Genomic DNA, 21,101 nt, shown 5'->3' on the forward strand with positions numbered 1-21,101 from the left:
TCCAAAGTTTTGGACTTTTATTTTTTTGTTGTAAATAGTTCCATTACGTCTTTTTAAGCAGTGAAAAGTTCAAGTCTTTTCAAAAAGTTAAAATGTGGCAAAAAATGTTTGCAGCATGTACTTTTTATAAAATTGGCAATATAAAGGTGTCCGTGTTATATGCCCCATTCTGCATTATGGTAAAGATTTAGACATGTGTAAATATGCTTAAATATAAAATATAAATATAAAAAGGAATTGATGTAAAGAAAAGCAGCAAGTGTTATACTTGAAGGTTTGTTTGCCCAGCAAATTGTTTATATCATAGTGGATAGCTAGAAAACTCACTGACTGGTTACTTGTTAACTTATTTTTCGTCTTAGAGTGATAGAACATTGAGCAATTTAAAGTTTAATGTATGCAAAGAAAAGCAAGAGAGAATTGAAGATTGAGTGAGGTCTAGCTTTTCTACCTCGGTAACTTTGAATCTGAGCCAAATAATGGATTAAATGGCCAGGACATCAGCTTAGTGTTATGTAACATATTGAGAGAATTTATCAGGTCGGCTGCAAGACTATGAACTTATAAATAAGGAAACACCAGCCTCTATTTTTAGTTCACTAAATTTTGATTTCCAAGGTAATACTTTTAATACACAATGGAACAAATATAAAAGCACAAAAAAATCATTTTAAATAATCTTGTTAAGATATTTTCCTCTTTTGTATTAAAAGGAACTCTGTGCTCTTCTGTTCAGAATATGTAAATGTAAAAATAAGTCAAAGGTGGAAAAAAAAAGAAAAAAGCCTTTTTACTTCAGAACTATACTGAACATCACTTCTGTATTTTCTTCATTTTTATCTAGTCTTGTAATGCTAAAATATTTTGGACATGATAGAAATTAACTTTGTGCTTTATGACATTTTGTGAAGCAGGGAATGCTTACTGCATCATGTGTTTTTATCATATCTAACAGTCTTCACTTTTGCGACAGAATCAGTATTGTAAACTTTGGGGAGCTAATACCAGTTCCTTACTAAAACTGTGAAAGTATTTTTCAAAACATTCTTAATTTATCATCTGTCCCTATTATTCTGTGCTGCATAGCTTCTGGTGCAAGAATTTTTATAAGGAAAGATGAACATATTTGCTGCTTATAAATCATTTGTCAGAGCCCTTTGGAATTTATGTTGAAATGAAATGAGGGAAAACACACTAACATTTTCTTCTAGTATCTTGAGTAATACTTGCAGTAATCTACATTCTTAAAGAATAAAGTTTAAAAAAGTTGGATTTAAACTAGCTGACATCTCTCATATACCAAATAGCACTTTAATAAAAGGCCATCCTATTTGCATAATGAGGGACATTATCACCTCTGCTGTCAAAACACAAGATTGTTTTCCTTTCAGAAATGAATTAGCTGGCCTACTTAGCATACATAGGTACAGAAAGGTTCATTAAGTCTCTGATTTAGGTAATTTTTCATATTACTGCAGTAAGTGATATTTAAAACTAGAGATTTTTAATTCTGTTAAAGTTTTGTCAGTGTGTATTTCAGTCCTTTTCTTCATTTCTTGATATATTGGTGGGTTTGTCCATAAGCAGGGGGAAAAAAACAGAAAAAAAGAAAGAAAAAAAAACTTTGAATGATATTATTATGACTCTGTAAGTTTCCTTCTAGAAGCAGTACAAATTTACTATAATTTCTTGTACACTAAATTATAATTAGGATGTGTGGTTGGCTCCATATAATAACTTTCATCCAGTTATCAATTTGGTAGTAATATTTGATTTTCTTTCTGTGTTTAGCAGGAACGGATGCAGGGGACTGTGAACTGAGTAGTGCAAGTGCTGAAGAAGGAGGCTTGTTTTGAGGAAACGGGAAAGAGGAAGAAAAGAGAAGGGAAAAATACGTAATTTTAAGGAAGAAGGAGAGAAAAAAAAACGGGGACTATGGGGAGAAAAAAGATTCAGATTACAAGGATTATGGATGAACGTAACAGACAGGTGAGTAGCAAAAATACTGGTTTTGAGCATCATACTGTATCTCCAGGATGACTCAATCATTCTCATAAGTGATTGAAAAGATGATAACTTTTTATAAGTGCATATACGTATATATCTGTAAACAACATATGGAAGACTATCAAAGAAAAAGTACTTTTGGAAACAACCAGAAACTTCACGCACAGTTTTTTTTAAGTTTAGAAACGTGTATACCTAGGAATTTATTACTCGAGGCCTTGACTCTACAAAGATGAATGTGTATCATTCTTTGGATCCCCTCTCTATTTGCTTTGACTTCAGTGAGTAATATACATGGTTAAGCACATCTGCAAGTTCTTACAGGATTCAGGCTTTTAGTACTATATTTTATGAACTATTATAATATGACTTTATTTGCAGAAGAACGTTCTTTTGAATTCATAGATAAAAATTATTTTTCTACATCTTTTCAGTGTTTTTATTTTTACCTCTAGCATATAAAAATGAGACTACTTTATAAAAATCTTATAATTAATAAATTATAAGACAATAGTCTTAATAAATGATAAGACAATAGTCTGAACATCTTGTATTTTATTATCTGAATACGAATTTTAAAAAGAATTTCAGTAACCTAACACATTCTAAAATCAACATACTATTGACATGTTGTATTTATAAAATAAAGTCTCCCTTACTGATGCTATGGCTAAATAGAACCAACAGGATTGGTTATTTAATTATTATCACTGCTTCAGATGAAATGGCTGAGTAGCCATCATGTTATCAACATTATCTCTGCTAGTTAAAATATGGTCATAAACTAGAGAAAGTGCTTTCCTGTTTTCAGAAAGATAAAATTCAACAATTGGCATCTTAAAATAAAATCAGTGAAAAGCCGATGCTGTTTACATTTGATGTAAACAAATGGATGGATGTTTTGTTGAAGCTGGAGATTCGTAAGTGTGAGAAGCTCTCCATAAAATTATTTAATGCTACTATTACCATTCTTCATACACGTGCCTGCAATTTAGCAGTAATCTTCTGTAGCTTTTTTTTTTAAGAAATTGATACTAAGTTACTACTAGTATATTAATTATTTTCATTTGTTCTATTAATTTCTTCATATTTCCAGGTCATTTCTTAAGAAGTGATTATGTTGTCATTATACTTCAAGGTTTTTATAATATCATAAAAATCAATAAAAACAAATTATAATTTTTAAGTATTCTTTCCACAAATTTTTAAAACCTGTAGTGTGAGTAGTCACTTGTGTTCATGACGTAAAATCACACTTAAAAGCAAAAACTATATGATTTTTTTGTTTGTTTGTTTTCCCTAAGGGTTTCCTATTGCTGTGGGCCAAGCCAAAAAGCAATAATTCTATCAACATAAATACACTACTGTATCTGTTTTAATTGGTTTATAACTTGGAATTGAAATTGGATTTGAAATATTGAACTGCATTTATCATTAAACATTAAGACGCCAGTTTTTCAGAACTTTGCCATGCTGCCATGTTTTTTTTATGAAGTGAATCTGAATTAACATATTGCAAATAATATTGCAAAATTTTGCCATTATGGAAACTTATTTACTCAAATATAATATTTATGGAGAACCTAATCCCCAGTTTTGCACAAGAGATATTTTTCATTAGGCTAAACTTACTTTAAAAATAAATACAGCTAGTGTTTCCAGTAATTTACTGTAGAGTCTCAAGGCTTCTATAACCAGCATTCAGTACTAATAATCATCAATAAAACTAAAATGCTAGAATACAAACAACTGTGGTGCTAGTACACTAAGTGTTTATCTTGCTAGTATTTGATAATTTCCATCATTTTGATTAGTCAGATATAATGTCAAGCTGAATGTATAGATTTACCTTTACCCTCTATAATTGGCTTGACTCTGCTTCTCACTTCTATTAATATATTGAAACGTAATTTAGAAACCAATTCTACTGATTTTATCCTTTTTGCATATTCCCTTATTTAAAGCTCAGTGAAGCCAGTGAAAAGATTTCCACCAATTCGTTTGGACAACAGCATCAGGCTTTTCAGTTTTAGAGATACACAAATGATTAAACGCAACTAGCTTTTCACTAATAGTTGGTTATAATTTTAACCATTTTCAAGATATGTACTGTTTCATAAGCCTCACTATCTCTTCAAATATAATGTATCCCATGAGCCATTGCTGCTTCTGTTAGAAGGTGCATCAGTTGATTTGTTTTCTAACTTATACACATCCAGTAACCTTAAAACAGTAACTGGTTTATATTATTTTTTTTTTTATTATTTAATGACATAAGTATCCTGGAAGAACAGCATAGATTAAAAGTTGCACCAAAATAAATAAATAAATAAAGGTTTTGATTAATAAAATTAAGGTACCATCTGAAGCACAGTTCTGCAAAACTTATTTGTAACTCCATTTACCTGGATATGGATGAAGGACTATTCAGTTTATAAAACTGTTTGGTTTTGTTTCCCTTCTAACCACCTGTCCTAAACATGTTCATAAAAGCAGCAGCAAATCTGTTGACTTGAAACTGTATTGTTGTTTTTTTTAAATGCAAACTCAGTATGGTATCACAAGTACAAGGCATGTAAGATGGGAACATGATGTACATGACTGTGCATCCTCAGCATAATCAAGCACATGAATTCTCATCAGGACAGCAAACATAGAGAGAAATATGCAAAGCGTGTATTGAACCAGGGGGTATAGCTAAAGTTGAATTCTTCTGACTTCCCTCACTGCAAGGATGAATCTTTTTAGGTAAAACAGTTTGTGCAAAAAATTTTTAAACTACTACAAGGCCTGTGGGAGATGACTGCTGTCCTTGCTTTTCTAATAATTTGCCCAGTGTCCTGACTAGCTATTTAGGCTAACCATTGAATGGGGTCCTTGTTCTCGCAGTATAACAGCTGTTTTCTTCCACACTACTGTGGCAGGAGACTCTGCTACCGTTCAAAGGGCTTGTACAAGTGGACAGGGAAGGACAAAAATAGTGCTGACCTCCCTTCAAGAGGATTTCTAGAGCAAGTCTAGTTGGCTGGATTTGTGTACTTTAGTGACCATACTGGTAATAAATGTAAGTTGACACCGTGCAAAGAGTCATATGTCTCTGGCTGCAAAGCTCATGGAAATGTGCAATATGCTGTGTGATCTGCAGTATTCCAGAAATTATCTGAAACTTCAAAATGTTGGGATAAGTTAATGGAAAGCTACTGCAACCTAGACATTAGAGGCCCAGTCCTGTAACGCTGGACTGTGCAAGAGCTCTGTCATTGACTTCGGTGAGTGAAGAATTCAGTCTTTTAACTAGGGGGAGTCATTAATTTAATGTTGCTTCATGTGGGCTGCCAGTTGGCTATATTTTCCTGGCCATCATAGTTACTGTGTGATGACAAAGGCAGCAAGAATGTTTAAATCTTCTGTGATTAACCCCAGTTGTGCAATTTTCATAAATGCCCATCTGAAAAATTCCCTCTCACTCTGCTTCTAGCCAGAGAGAGACAAAGTATAAATAACGGCCAGGGTTAGAGTGCATATTTATTTGGGTATTTTGGTTGCTATCATGGTCTTAAATGTAAATGAAAATTCTCAAGAGAATCCTGTTATAAACAGTCAAGATGACTAGACACTTTCTTGTTCCTGTTATGACACTGGTTACGTACTCTTCACAAGTATGGAATAAATTGCTGCTGTTGTTGCTTGGGCTCATGAAATTATGGTAACCTTGACCACCACCCATCAGGGTTGACTATACGTGATGTTAGTTATACCACCAATAGAACTGATAGCCAAAAATCTTAGAACTGAAAACGGATGTTGAAAGCTCCTGACAGCCACAAGTTCACTATGCAGAAATTGCCATTAGACGCATTGGTGAAGGCTGCTATGAAGAATTCTGGATTACTTAAAAAAAAAAAAAAAAAAAAAAAGGAGGAAGGGCATTTGCAAAGACGTCAGTGAACATTATTTTCACGGGGTTTCTTAACAGAAAAAAAAAAAAGTAGTTCTGTCATTGTCAACATATGAAGGAGAAATTGCATTCAGTCCCCTCAGAAAAGTCCTTATAAATTTTCTATTCATTTTTCAACAGTTTGAAATATTTTGTTAGCTTTTGTGAGGGCCTTTTGTGGTCTACTGTAGGCTGGGATCATCTGAAACTTCCTTCACAACAGTCCAGACAGGGCTTAAAATAAACAGGTGTAATGATGTAATGATATACTTCTATACAAGGTCACTTGCAAAATGTCTTGTTAAATCCATGGTCTGAGAGCTAAACCCAGAGGTACATTGACCCAAGAAAGAGGGCTGATTAACCCAATGACATTCTGGCATCAGGTCTGGAATACCCTCTGATTTTAATATACTAATTTTTCTAGTTACTATCCAGAAAGATCTGTTCTTATATGGTGGTCTCTCTGATCACCTTGATCATTAGTTCTACATTTCTTTTTCCTGCTTCTGAAGCACACTGTTGATGGATTCACAGTTAAAACTGAGTTGAGCTTATCACACTGTTTAAAACTCTTCCAATTTGTAATGAGTTGCTGGGGTCTCAAGTTTTATTAAATACTATAGGAAGTGTATACTTCTATATTAAGGTACTTAAATATTTAAAACACCCATTTAAAGTATCACGTCTAAGTAATTATATGGGATATTACAGTAATAAACACTCACTACTTAACTTTTTCATAAATAGACTTTTTTATCATCCTTTGATTCCAGCAGATCTGTAAAGTTATAAAACAAGACTGACTGCAGTTATCAGCCCCATAGAGAACTAATTAAGGCAGATAAGTGAGGTGAGGTTATGGGACAGGGGAAGAATACCCCAGAGGGAAATGACCATTTGCAGGAAGACCTAGATTTGTTCTACTGACTTCGATACCTAATGCTGCTAGTTTCAAAACTAATTTCAGCCTCATGCATCTATTTTTATCTATGCTTCAGTTCTATTTAAAAGCAAAGAGTAAGAGACTGTCAGCTGAATCAGAAACTCCCCTGTAGAAACAGAGAAAAGCATTGCATATTAGTACTAACATGAATGCGAACTATACAGGAAACTTTTTTTCCACCAATTTCCTGACATTTTCAGTCTCAATTTTATTCAGGATCAGAAATTGTGTGATTTCCACACGTGTGCGCGCACACACACTCACACTCACCCTAGAGAATGTTTCCATATAAAGCCATAGATGCTTATCTCTGCAACTAAGCATCATTCTGTTCAATGAACCATAGTCTTAATCATGACATATCCTTTATCTTTTACATATTTGAATTACCTTTCTTGCTTGCTTGCTTACATTAAATTGTATATAGTAAAACATGTCTCTGGTATTTTAGCATTACAGTTAGACCACATTTCTTTTCTTTTTTTTTTTTTTTTTCCAGATATAAATTTAGGCTCCATTAGCAAAGAATACAATCCCAAGTTTTAATGACTCCAAAACTGTAGTGATCTTTAAGCTCTGAGACAGCATTTTTCACATTGCACAAGGCTACCTGAGTAGTAAAGTTGGAAGAGAGCTGCTGATCTGAACCATGCATTTCTAGAATGCCTTATATTCCAGGTTAAGTGTGCTTGTATTGCAAATGTATGTTCTGAACATAATTTAGAGTGAATTAGCATAAGGTAAATATTTAGGTCAAATTACTTTCAATTTTAAGTGTGAGCAAGAAGCCTAAGGAGAGAGCGGTAGTGAATGAGGCATCTGCCAGCACAGCGGAGCTGAAAACCAGTGCAGACAGAGGCACAGCATTGCTGTCTTGCAAGGAATGGCTTGGAAAGCCCTGGGGGAGAAAGAGCTGGAGGTGGGAAGCAGAACTGAAGCCATTGTAGAGAGGAAGAAGTTACACTCTTCCTGTTATGACAGGAAATGCAGACAAATGTGCTTCCTGACCATTTGCTCAGCAGGGAATGAAATATTCTTTGACCTTTACCTTATGAACATTTAAGCAGCACAGAACTAGTAAACATGTTTTTTACCCTAAACATCTATTTGTACCTGCCTGAACTGGTGACAGCATACAAAAAAAAAAAAAAAAAGTTAGCTTTCTTGAGTATTGTGTATTATCGACTGAGGTCTTGATAAAGATGATTTTTTCATTATGATCTCTTTACCTAAAATACATATGTATATGTACATCTGTATATAATGAAATTAATCTTCTCTCTCCGATTCAACAAAGGAAGTGATGTATCAGAGATTAACTATTATTATTATTCTTGCATTCCTGTCTGTTTTTAGATCTTAATTTGTAATTTAAAGCGGGAAGTGTAACCTACTAATTTCTGAGTTGCAGTATCATCTGTTAATTAACACTTCTTCCAATTATCCCTCCTCTGTTGATTTACAATGGAAAAATTCATTTCAGAGATCCACCATGATGTGTAGGATTTGGGCAGACTGAACAGTATCACTATTTTAAGTTTTTGATCTGTTATTTATGTACTGATATACTAAAAACGGGACATAAAGAAGTACAAAACCTTCTTTTTTGAAGAGATTAATCATGAACATTTTATTTGTTATAGCTATAATTTTAGGGCATCCTGCTTAGAACTCCTCTTTATCTGGACTATTCAGCAAGTCGTAGCTCAATACGCTTGATGCTTTCCAAGACAATAGCTCTTTTACCAGCATAAATCACTGCTGTCTCATCCCTGTAAATTATGCTGGAGGGTAACAAGAATATGGAAACAGGCTGCCGAAGGGTTCTTCACTGCTCTTTAAAGAGCCTTTCATTTAATACGACATGCCTAAGCGTTGCATAAAGGGAGGTTTGTCTAGAGCGAATCCTGCACTGGTGCTTCTTCCCAGGCCCACTGAGTGCTGCTGTAAAGATTGTTGCAGCCAAGCCTCATCATATGACAAACAGCTCTAAACACAAATCGAATAGGAGGAAGTGGAAGAAAAAAAATATGACAAGAGCACTTGCCTTTCTAGTATTTATTTGGGTTTGCAACATACGGTAGGATTAGGTGCCTGGCAGTGCATTTTAGTGAAGAGCCCTTTGGTTTATACATTGCCAACTTGACTATTTTTGTTGAAAGTTAGGTAGATTGTTCACATAGTACCTCCTACTTGTCACATGCCTTTTATCTGCCATGCCTACTTCAGCCCTGGTGTCAAAAATTTAGACATTCTGGATGAAATAAGGAGAAAGAGAATCATATTTCTTACTGACCAGACAGTATCTGTAACAGATACTTCTATGCATCAGTCGTTCCTGTTTTTCACTAGTCACTCACACATGTTTAATGGCAGGAAACATACATGGGAAGTATTATGTGCACAGTCCCTGTTTCTCTCATTTTCCTATGTCAACATCTATATATCTTTATAATCAGGATAGGAATAAGTAAGGGGAACACTGATACTTTGCCACAGACTGGACTGAATTGCTTGAAAGATCACAGGACTGCTACTTTCAAACTAGAAAATGTTAGTACATATGCTGTGATTGTTAGTGATGAATATGGAGTACTCATAATAGTATCAGTGTAATGGCTTGGCCATCCAAAATCAGCCTCTCAGTATGTGTGAGTTTTCAGAAGAAGGACTGGAAGGGCCTGAATTTAAATAAATAGATAGATAGATAGATAGATTGATAAACAAACACATAAAGTGTCCTGAATGCTGTGTTCATCAGCTGGGAGTGTTTATAATTGTTTCTGTCCCACCACTGATGAATTATCATCTATAAGAAGCCCGCTCTTCTTTTTACAGATTTAGCTGAATAAAGACTATTGCCAGTGACCACTATTACCATTGACTAGTATCTGGTTTGAAAAATGGGATGGACTCATTCACACATGCACATATGAACACACATTTAAATTTCAGGACATGAATGAATTCTTACTCATAATCAAAAAACATTACCTTCTAGTGTATTTAGTTTTAGTAAGTTTTAATTACTACAGATTAAGTAAGAAAGGCTGCCTCTGGGCCAAATTACCGACTAAATGGAACATATCACAGTGTGTGCTCATGTAGCCATGTATTCAGGCTGTCTGCAGTGACTAGTCCATCAAACATCCATCAGAAGACTCTTGCAGCTTTATGCCCAAAGAGCTAGCTGAGAGGTGTTTCCATCTTACTAAGGAAGACCCAGAGCTGAAGTGGAAAGACGTCCTTTTAACAATCCTCTTTTGTCAATGCCTTTCCTTTAGCACGTACCGTAGGTTTCATCTTTAGCCAGAATTTAATCTGAAATATATAAAAAGCTTACCTTGGCTTATATCAAGGAAGTTGGAAGCTCACTCCATCACTGCGTTTTTAATTTTCCCAATATTTGAAAGCAGCATCTGTAAAGTCATAAGCATTTATACTTCTTCACATACAAAAATGCTGCAGGATTTAGTAATCTAACTTCTAGGTACCACTATTCCTGTTAAGAGGACAGTTTTAAGTTTTTTAAAGTGAACTTTAAATAAATAAATGAATGATAGTGCTAAGAGTAGTCATAGTACTAAGCTAGTGTTTGTTTTTTTGTTGTTGTTATTAATGTACAGGGTTGGAATTCGGTTGTTTTTTCTCATGTTTAAGAGGCAAATGTGGTACTCTCTACACACTGCTCTTTTTGCAATACATTTTAAACTATGCTTAAAATAGCCTCATAAAAGTATTTAGGAACAGTGTCACTATTTCAAACCTTGTGTTTTATATATACATGCTTAAAAGGTTTGAAAAACTGTTGAACTGTTGAACTGTTGTCTCTTATCTATTCCACTTCCTCCCTCCACTCCACTTTCATTCCTCCCAATTCTCACACTGTCATTATAAAATACTATAGCCCACAAAAAGAAGGACTTCATACATTGTCTATCATTCTTCTAAATATCAGAAAAACTGTAACCTGAAAAAGATCTGCAAATTATCAGTGGTTTAGACAGCAGGCATAATTAATCATATCTTAATTAATATTTACAGGAAAGAATACTTAAGTGTTTTGATTCTTGCCACTGAAAAAAAAGTTAAATATGAAGCAGGTACTGTTGAAATGCATGCAGTATTTTGGTTATCCTTTTTTCAAATAAGTTGATGAATTGTCACATTGTATGTGTGTTTACTTTCAGTCTCGCTACTGCTCTTTATGTCAAATGACAAAATTAAATTGTAAGCTGATATACGATACTATCATGACTGAGAATTCTGAATGCAGTATAGGACAGTGAGACTATGGGACTGCTCAGATTTTTGGTACCGTGCAGCTGCTCAAAAGCTGGTGTGGATTGTGTGTGTCTTGTTCATTTTCAGTGCTGAGTTAGTACAAGAAAAAGTGCAGGAAGAGCATCTTAAGCTTTCATGTCTTCCACCTAGACAAAAAAAAAAAAAAAAAAAAAAAAAAAAAAGACCAAATGTTTTAAATAATTTGTGTTGTTTTTTACCACTTGGATTTTTTTTTTTTGTAATACTATAATACTGTATGCTATCTGAACAATGTTTATTAGATACTTCTAGGTTAGTTGAGTATGATTAACATAACAAATGGTTAACAAATTGAGAATATAGAGAGAAGCTAAATAATAAAGATGTTGCCTACTTCTATAACTCACCAAAATATTGCGGAGTATGGAAGAGAAGTTTGTTCATCTTAGTTCAGTAGCCACGTAGAAGAGAGTATGAAAGAAGGCCATTTGTTTCTAAATGGCTTGAACCATATTCTTAAATTTCCTGAGGTTACGGGCCTTTCTTTGTACATTTGAAAATACAAGTTGACTCAGAGAAACTGTTGTAAAAGCAAGTTAATTTTACATATATGAATATGCAATATATATATGTAAAGATATGACACAATGAATAGCATATTTGAAAGGAAAAGTAACATTGCAGGTCACTGTACAGAAAGTGATTGCTTTTAATGCACCAAGCAGCAGTGGCTAAAATATTATCTGGTAGATTTTGAAAATATTTGAAAGATCAAGGAGTTAAGAGCAAATCAAATTCAGAGAAATTAAGATTATGTTTTAAATAAAGGGAAAAAAAGAAAAAGAAAAAAAAATACCAAAAAAAAAAAGTCTAGCTTATCTCTTGTTCTTTTTTCAGTTTCCACAAAAAGGAACTCTAACCAGTATCATTCTGGGGATAAGTATTATGAAATAAGTATGTGCTATGCAGCACAGCTGTGTGGTTACTCTAAATGTTCAGGAGGACCTAACAGTAAACACAAACAGTGGCTTTAAAGATATTTCTGTACTGGAGTGTACTTTGATGGTAGGAAGCTGTAACATGCTAAATTCTGAGGTATATGTGCAACAGAAACCATACTGTGTAGAGACACTCCACCTACAGCACTGTGGTCAAAAAGTTGATTGAAAGGCGTTTTAGATGCAGAAAAATACGTAGAGTTAGTCCATTTTATTTTCTCTATGTTTAGCTTTTTCTAAATGTTAAATATATAAATATGTTTCAACAAATACATTGCAATTTTCTGTAATCAGAGAAAACATTAAAGCAGTATTTGAAAGACTAGTCTATTTTTCAGAATTTGAATGACGTTTTGTTACCTATCACATTATTCATTCCAAATATCAAAAGCTATTGAGACAGACAAATTTAGATAGAATTTACAATCAACTATACATACTTGAGACCAGGACCATGGAAAATGTGTTTATAAAATGCTTGAATAATTGTACTTAATAGCAGTCCATCTTTCTTAACAGTACATTGACAGAGGCTAAAGAGATTGAAATGACAAGAAAAGGAATGATATTCCATATATATTTGGGAGAATAACTGTTCATACTGTTGGCACAGAGCCTTATCTTTTTGAGATGGACTAACAAATAGGGATTCGAAATACTTAAAGGTCACGTTTTCCAAGGCATGACCTGGTGGGATCTTAAGGTAGGCTGGGGTTGAAGTTAGCATTAACCTGCATTAGGAGTGTGACAAGTTAAAACAGCAGCGTTATGAACTGCGTAGAAAGGAATCTTCTTGCCACAGCGTTAAAGTGCAGAGATACTACTCATTAAGAAACTGAGCAACAAGTATGGGATTGGGCTGATTTACAAACTTGGTTTGTGATCACCTGTCCTTGCTGTATCAAATACCCTGTCTACATATTAAATTTGATTAGTTATAGCCTTAGCAAAATCATATTTTATCTGAAAAAAAATCTTTTCACTCAAAATTAATGGAGAAGAAAATAGATGTAAAAAATTCACAGTTATTGCATACACTTGGTGGAAATTGCATACATGAAGAAACAGAACAAAGAGAAACAAATTCAAGCATGTGATTAGCTAAAGCATCTAATGGACTTTTCTTATTCTAAGCCACATGTCTTATTGCAGCTTGTAAGCTAGTGCAGAAAAGAAAGAAGAAAAGCATTTATATGCTGTTCAGAGTCTTTCTTTGTCAAAACAGTCTCTGTGGAAAGTTATAGTTATGTAGAGTACAGATGTTTTTCCTACCGCCTAGGCTTTCATGAAGTGTCAGGACATTAGCTGACCTACTCAGAACTCTAAACACATCCCTGCTTTTACCTCTATAACATGACCCAAAGTCCTTTGTACTAAAAAAAAGTCAGTTCATATTTCTGAGCATCTAATTTGAAAAGAGATAAAGTGTGCTACATCTGTGTATAAAAAAAAGACCTTATTTCAAAGATGATATTACTTGCTGGCCAACTAGTGTTCTTCTTCATTCTTTCTTTATATTTTTAATTTTTCAAATAAGAACTTGAGCATTAAATAAGATGTTCTTAACTTTTTAATACTAGATATTTCCTCAAAACTATTCTGTATTTCCATGAACAATGTATCTTTTTTACACTACTTAAATTCTGTATCAATTAATTTCTTCTGCTGATATTTAGCAGGAGTTGTGTGGCAATTGAATCTTAGTGAATCACTATCAAAAACAGAAATTGACTGCATGTCTTCTGGCTATTTGCCATTGCAAATCTAAGCTGCAGCTTTAAGATATTGATGGCAGAGACCTACGCAGTACAAAGAGTGTTTAAGAGAAAACTACAGGAATTAAAATGTTACAAAGATGTAGCATCAAACCTTTGTAGAACTACAAGAAAATGTACTGTAGCCTTTACCTTGAATATTTTGTAGTGAGAATTAAATACATTTCCTCACTTACATAGCAAATACACATACTTTTATTCTATTTTGGAACTCTCTTTGTACTGACATGCTTTCTTTCTGAACTTGCTCAATTCAAGGACAACAGCAGTCACGTATATTTCCAAAACAAAGAAGAAGGACTACAAAGATTAAGTTGGGGATTTTTCATGGCCTTTTTTTTTTTTTTTTCTCCAGGTGACATTTACAAAGAGGAAATTTGGGTTAATGAAGAAGGCTTATGAGCTGAGTGTTCTGTGTGACTGTGAGATTGCTCTGATCATATTCAACAGCACCAACAAACTGTTCCAGTATGCCAGCACCGATATGGACAAAGTGCTGCTGAAATATACCGAGTATAATGAACCGCATGAGAGTCGAACGAATTCAGATATTGTTGAGGTAAGATTTTGTGTTCTCTGCGGGCTCTGTTTTGACTTTGCTTTGAGACCAAGGTGCTCAAATTGACGGACCCAATCATGTTTTCTTGAGGGTCACACCCTGGGGGTGACCTAGCAGCAAGAGAACAGAACACGGGTGGAGGAGCATTGTTGGGAGGGGATGGAGATGGTGTGAGACATGGAAGAGCAGCAGAAACTGGAGGGAACCCTTATATTTTGTGAGCTGTGTTCTCCTGCTGGGCCTCAAATGCTCAACAGAAACTCCTGTGATGGGATCTCTTGCCCCCAGTTGCCCAGATTTCTGTGCTGCTTTGTCCCTTGAGTCCTCTCCATGCCTTAGCCACTACCTCCCAGCTGAATCTTCTCCTTGTCTCCTAGCAGCTCCTAAAGATGCGCTCCCCATAAAACATTGCATGCATTGTCTCCTCACTCCAAAAGTTACAATGTCCTCTGGCCAGGAGGAACAGAAGAAAGGCATTGTAAGAGACATGGAAGAAAATTTAAAGAGATTTAGAACCACTGCTTTAAGGCATTCAAGTGACTTTTTTAGAAGCTTTTGCTTATTTACAGAAATGGGAAGTTTAACAGATTGCAAGGAATGTTTACGTGTGAGCTACACGTAATAACAAATGTTACAGCTCTCTCTCATACAGAATGCTGTAATGGTAATAATAGTGATAACAGTACTGAAGCAACACTATCAAAATGATGGAGACACCTTACAATTGCTTTCAAAAATTAATTTAGTCAGGGCAAGTTGTATTTACCATTACTGGAAATTATTCATTCAAATTCAATATTTTCAATGTTAAGCAGTACTATTTACAGAAAAGTCAGTTTAATATCTAATCACATTAAGATTCAAGCCATCCCAAGTAAATGAAGCTTTCAATAATTCTGTTTGAATAGCAAAACACTCAGAGTAATATCTGAAAAAATTGCCTATGTGGCTTACACAAGTCCTTTTTTTCAAAGCACCTAATTGGTCAGGCATCTAGTGGTATCATTTACAGAGTTTTGGAAGGATAGGGTCTTGAAAATCAATGAAACTTTGATCATTCACTTACACATTTAAATTATTTCAGATAATTTTAAAGGAGTTAGTTTCAGATTTTTAAATAATCTGGATCTTGTCAAAAATGAGAGTTTGTTGCTTTTGGAATTGGCACCTGCATCATTGCTGTATTTGAGACTAGCAATGGAAGAAGGAAAGTGTGTAAGTTACAAATACACTGTTTTGATAGAGAAAATATACTGCATAACGGGCATCATTACACTTGTTGCAAGATGTCACAGTCCAACACCATAGATTGGCAAAGACTGTAACACAGTAATGTATATCACATTTCTGTGTATCCTCATGTCAGCATATGGAATGGGGCCGTTCTGCTTCCTTTGTGATCTCCTAGCAGATTTTCTCCCCTGTTAGGAGAAGGTAATGTTCTGTCAGCAGAAGCAAAATTAATGTGAGTTAGCACTAAGAGGAAAGTACATAATTTCTTCCTCCTCTCCATCATCTCTTTTCTTCTCTTAGTTCAAATCTCCTATATTGACATGAAGCCTTTCCTGTCACCCAGAGCTGTTTGGCCCATGTCCTGTTCAGCAGAATTCAAAATCTGTCCCCAAAATAATTCCCTGTCCTCTTTCAGTGGCACAGAGCCAGATTATTCTTAGCAGGAAAAGTTTCCTGTGATATCTTTACTTCTTCCTGCAGGCTTTCTTGTGGGAATTGGGAAAGTAAGCCACTTGCAAGGGACTCACTACTTCTTCACATTGAATGAAGACTTTTGATCATGAAGACTATGTTTTTTCAAAAAAAAAAAAAAAGGGTGAAAACATAAAATGTAAAATAATGTCCATTCTGGTGTAACTTTGTGATTTTAAGAAAGAGCAATTTCTGCACCTACCAAGTCCATTTCCTGCATGAACAGCATCCCGGTTTGGGTAGGCTGATAGACAATTTTTCATGACAATGCATAATTTTCTGGCTATATCCAAAATTTGTTGGGCATCCCTTTTCATTGCTCTAACAGCAGCCAAATGAAAGTAAGTAACTGAAACAAACAGTATTTTATTTCAATAACCTACCAATGAAGTGCATTTTTATGTTTTGGGGTGGTTTGTTGTTTATTATTTTGGTTGCTTTTGTTTTGTTTTTCATTTGTTTTGTCAGCTCTAAATTAAGGCATTTGATTGTTTTGCTGTTATGGTTTTCAATGTTCTGCCTGTAATGCACAATGCATAAGCCACACCATGTTTTCTGTTTCAGGATCAAAGGAGTGCTTGTGCAAGCACAGGTTTTGAACAAGTGTCCCATATTACCATGCCTTTACTTGATAATTAACAGTACCAATTAACAATATCACTTAACAATAGTACAATAGAGAACCAAGACCCACAAAAGTATGCAATCTGAGAAATGGTTTGGATATATTTTTAGATACAGGATTTAAATCTGCCACACATTTAAATATTTAAATTGATCAGTTAAAGTGACTACGTTACACATATTTTCCACGTAAGTAGTCCATTTTTTCTTGCTTTCAGACAGCTAGATTTCACACTTGCAGGTTTTTAATCATGTTCTTCTAGGGCAATCAACAGCAGCTGAGAATCAGACAGTGTTATTAAATCTGATCATTTTTAACTAAATGACTGTTCAATAACTATATTTCAGTGGAAGAAAAGGGCATAGCTGTGCTTTTAGATCTCTGCACAGAATTATAGAAAGAAAACTTTTTTAGGTAGACTTACGAAAATTTGAAATATAACTGTCAACTGTATAAAGGTCTTTAATTTAGAGTCCAATTTCTGTTCACATTGGACATAATTAACTATTTAGTTACTTTCTCAATTGTGGTAGAATTGTGTTATCAGTGATTAGAATATGGTATCACTTTTTTGAACAATCTATATTAAAAAAAAAAAGAGTAGGTTTGTAATATGTAATTAATTACTTTTAAGTTAAACCACTGTTACTCAAATAGAAAAAATACACAAATTTTCATGTAGGTTATTAATTTTATTAATCAGACATTTTCAGTCTATTTACTCAGATTAATTATGTTTAGCATTTCTAAAAGAATGAGTCTTCAGGCTATAATTTATTATTTGAAATATCAGAAAACACCAACTATCATGTATCTAACATGCACTGCACTGTTTTTCAAAGGAAAATTATTTTAAATTAATTTTAACACCTGTGTTTTTGCAGATCAAGCAATTTGGTCCTACTCAACCTATTGCTATATAATCAGACTATTGGTGTGATGTAAAATGAAGTGGTTAAGATTAAAGAGAATTCTAAAACTCTTTTTGAGTTCAATTAGTGTTGTTCGTTAAACTCTTTTTGTTTAATGATTTTTAAAAATAGCTTATACTTTTTTTACACATGTAGCAAATTTATTCACATGTGATATTAATAAGACTATGTAATTGAGATCATCTTTTCCAGTTGCCTCATTCAAAATTGAGATGATTAACGTGCAATTTGGCTTATCTGAGTTCTTCAGCTTATAAAAATTATATATCAGCTGAATGTATTTCAGTTATTACCCAGTAAATAGACTTCTGACTTCCACTGGTAACCAAAAATCAGTTCTTACTCTTGAAGGAGAAATAATTTGCATGCAATACTCAAGTTTGTCCATTTTCAGCAACAATGACAATTATTGCAAGTCTCACTGAAATCTGTGTGGCAGTTTTATAAAATGTATTAGTTCTGGGAAAAAAAAAAAAAAAAAAGAGAGAGAGAGAGAGAGAGGTTCATTCTGAGACTTCTGTTTAGAGTTAACAGTATTCCTAAAACTGAAGCTTTTATGTCCTCACCCGTGAAACCACTCACACCACAGACTTTCACTGAATTTTGCTTCAGTTAAAAAGTGCATGCTGTTTGCTGGATATAGTAACTTATTTTAGGGAATAGCAGAACCTGTGCCAGGTTGCTATACCCTTGGACACCGAGAAGGAAAGATTAATTTTATCTTTAAGTTAACTTCCCAGTGGCATATGTACATACCAAAAACAATACATTCAGCAGCTTTCATTTAAAATCCTGTCACACAATTACTAAAAGATTTGTAATTCGTTACTTTAAAATGGGACTACATTTTCAGTCATTACAAATCCTGCAGTACTTACTACATACTTTTTGGTGCAGAAGTAGCTTTTTTACAACTAGATTTACAATTTTCCTTAGAAGCTTTTCAATACCCGCAGCTACTATTCGCTTTAACTGAAAAAAAATTACCTTATAGGTCTGTCATTTAACACTATCAGCACAATTGTATTGTCAAGAGGTTTTGGTTTTGTGTGTGTGTTTTTTTTTTTATGGCAATGAGGAAATGGGGAACAAGCGTGTCAGAGTTTTACAACTGACAAGTACATGCATTATGCATTTTTCGTGTTTATTTTGCATAAGGCCAGATCTTCCCCTTTTTTCTGTAAAACCAAAGTGGATGCAACACAACTTATTTCAGTGATATTTCTTTGTCACACTACTGTAAGTAAGAAGAGAATTCATGCCAAAGCACCACAAGCTTTGGTGCTTAGGAGCTCAGAAAGGACATCCCATTGGAGGGGCATACTTTACAGTATAAATACTGCATCTTGGCAGCAAATGTAATTACAGTCACAATCCTAGCCATGTTACAGAAATCTACTGTGGTTCTTCAGCTAAGCCATCAAGACTTTCCTGATTTAAGGTGAAATTTCCTGCCTGTTTTCTCTCTCACTGTCCTGTCTTCCTTGTCATTTCTTTCACGTCAAAGCATCAGCCACTGTCTTCGCTTTATCAGGTCTCCAGTGAGTTTTTACCAAGCCCTGTTTTTGATTCTGTTTATTTGGCATTAATATCCTGATCCTTCCTCTGTGTGCATGTAAATCATTCCCTCACAACTCACAAACTGCCTCATTTTTCAGCTCTTTTCAGGTCCCTGATCCGTCAGTTTATTTGACCCTTCTGCACTTATCGTCCCCATTTCTCCAGCTGGCTTCTATTTGTCTGCTGATTCAGTGGTCACTACATTTAACTCAAGTTCTCCTACTAGGTCAGCCCTTTCAAATTCATCCCATTAACCATATCTTCCGTTTTCTGGCACAGACACATCCACCTCCTCAGTTCCCCTCTGCCATACCGCTAATCACTGGTAGAGAAAAAAGAGGAACAACACTAACTTCCTCCGTTTTTCTCTTTGCTAACTGAGCTTGTGTTATCAATGCTGATCACCCAGCAGATCTTCTCTGAATTTTTTTAAGTTTGTTCCTTAAAACTGCTACTTTTCATGCATGCATAAACATTTGTCTGTGATCTTTGCAGTTGTCTTTTATCTTACAAGAACTCCTCCATGACTTCTGTGTCTTTTCCTTTTTTGATATATTTCACTTGCTATCTGCCTTTGGTTCTGTCTTTCACTGGCATCTTTCTTCAACTAATCCTTTCTTTCTCTCTCTCTTTTTTTTTTCTTCTGTCTTCTAAATCATTTTTACACTTTGAAGGAGTTCAAGCACCTAGACTTACAGATAGAAAGAAGTCAGCTTCTGCAATACACCATCAAATCCTTCTCCTTCAGTAAAACCTTATCATCATTTGGCTTTTCAGCTGTACATTGTCCTACTCTGTTTTTGGTTTGTTGTTTTTTTTTTGTTTGTTTGTTTTATTTTGTTTGTTTTATTTTAACCTGAATATTTACAAGGATAGTATGCCATTTCAACCACCTCTCCATTCACTCTTGCAAAACTGCATTTTACTGTATTTTAATGGACACTAACTGGTCCTATCTTACAGTATTTACAGTCCTATTTCAGACACGGCACAGTAAGAACAGGTAGTAAAATAAGGTAATGACGATCCTGTAACATGATTATCTTAGAATAACAGAATGGTTTGGGTTGGAAGGGACCTTAAAAATCATCCAGTTCCAGACCTCTGCCATGGGTAGGGACACTTCCCACCATACCAGGCTGCCCCCAGCCCCATCCAGCCTGGCCTTGGGCACTGCCGGGGATGGGGCAGCCACAGGTCCTCTGGACAGCCTGGGCCTGGGCCTCAGAGTAAAGAATTTCTTCTGAATACCTCATCTAAATCTATCCTCTTTTAGTTTCTGTTTTAGTCAAAACATGTTTCTCTCTCTCATACCAAGGACCTTCTTTTGACCAGTTCTGTGGGTCTCCTCAGCTTCAGCTCATCCTCAGTTTCATCCGTCTTGCCAATTACACTCCAGTACATACTTTTTTTTTCTGTCTTCCTGTCCCCATGAGTGTTGTTAAGTTCTTCTGTCCTGTGTCTCTTGTCTCACCAGCTGTTCCTTCCGTCTCTCTGTTAGGGACTTCATTACACTCAATGTCCCACCATCCTCTTCTCACTCTCTTTTCTCAATGTAATTGGGTAAATTTGGAGAAACCCACTTTGGGTGAACTCTTAATGACACCAAAGACTGTTTCAAGAATTAACCTGATCTACTTTAGGAGACCTTAATTAGCCTACGGTTGTTGTGTTGGTGTTGCTGGTTGGCCATGGGGAAAAAAAAAATAGTAGTTCTAATTTGCAAGAAGTCACATTTTTGAGTAATTTACCAATGATAAATTCTGTCTTAAAGATAATCAGAATCTAGCACTGT

General features: G+C 34.7%; 1 protein-coding gene across 18 annotated transcripts in view; it reads left to right on the plus strand.

Moving 5' to 3' along the window:
* The window catches only part of MEF2C (myocyte enhancer factor 2C), a 140,673-nt gene that overhangs the window by 59,377 nt on the left and 60,195 nt on the right, over window positions 1-21,101 (plus strand). For 16 of the 18 annotated variants that reach the window (XM_083817179.1, XM_083817176.1, XM_083817168.1 and 13 more), the window contains 2 exons: window positions 1,792-1,989; window positions 14,282-14,485. In XM_083817179.1, the coding sequence (XP_083673305.1) occupies window positions 1,936-1,989; window positions 14,282-14,485 (258 nt within the window). In that variant the 5' untranslated portion in view covers window positions 1,792-1,935. The remainder of the gene's footprint in view (window positions 1-1,791; window positions 1,990-14,281; window positions 14,486-21,101) is intronic. The other 2 variants (XM_083817165.1, XM_083817166.1) reach the window with 1 other exon arrangement.

This window comes from Anser anser, assembly GCF_964211835.1.
Source record: "Anser anser genome assembly, chromosome: Z".
NCBI lineage: Eukaryota > Metazoa > Chordata > Aves > Anseriformes > Anatidae > Anser > Anser anser.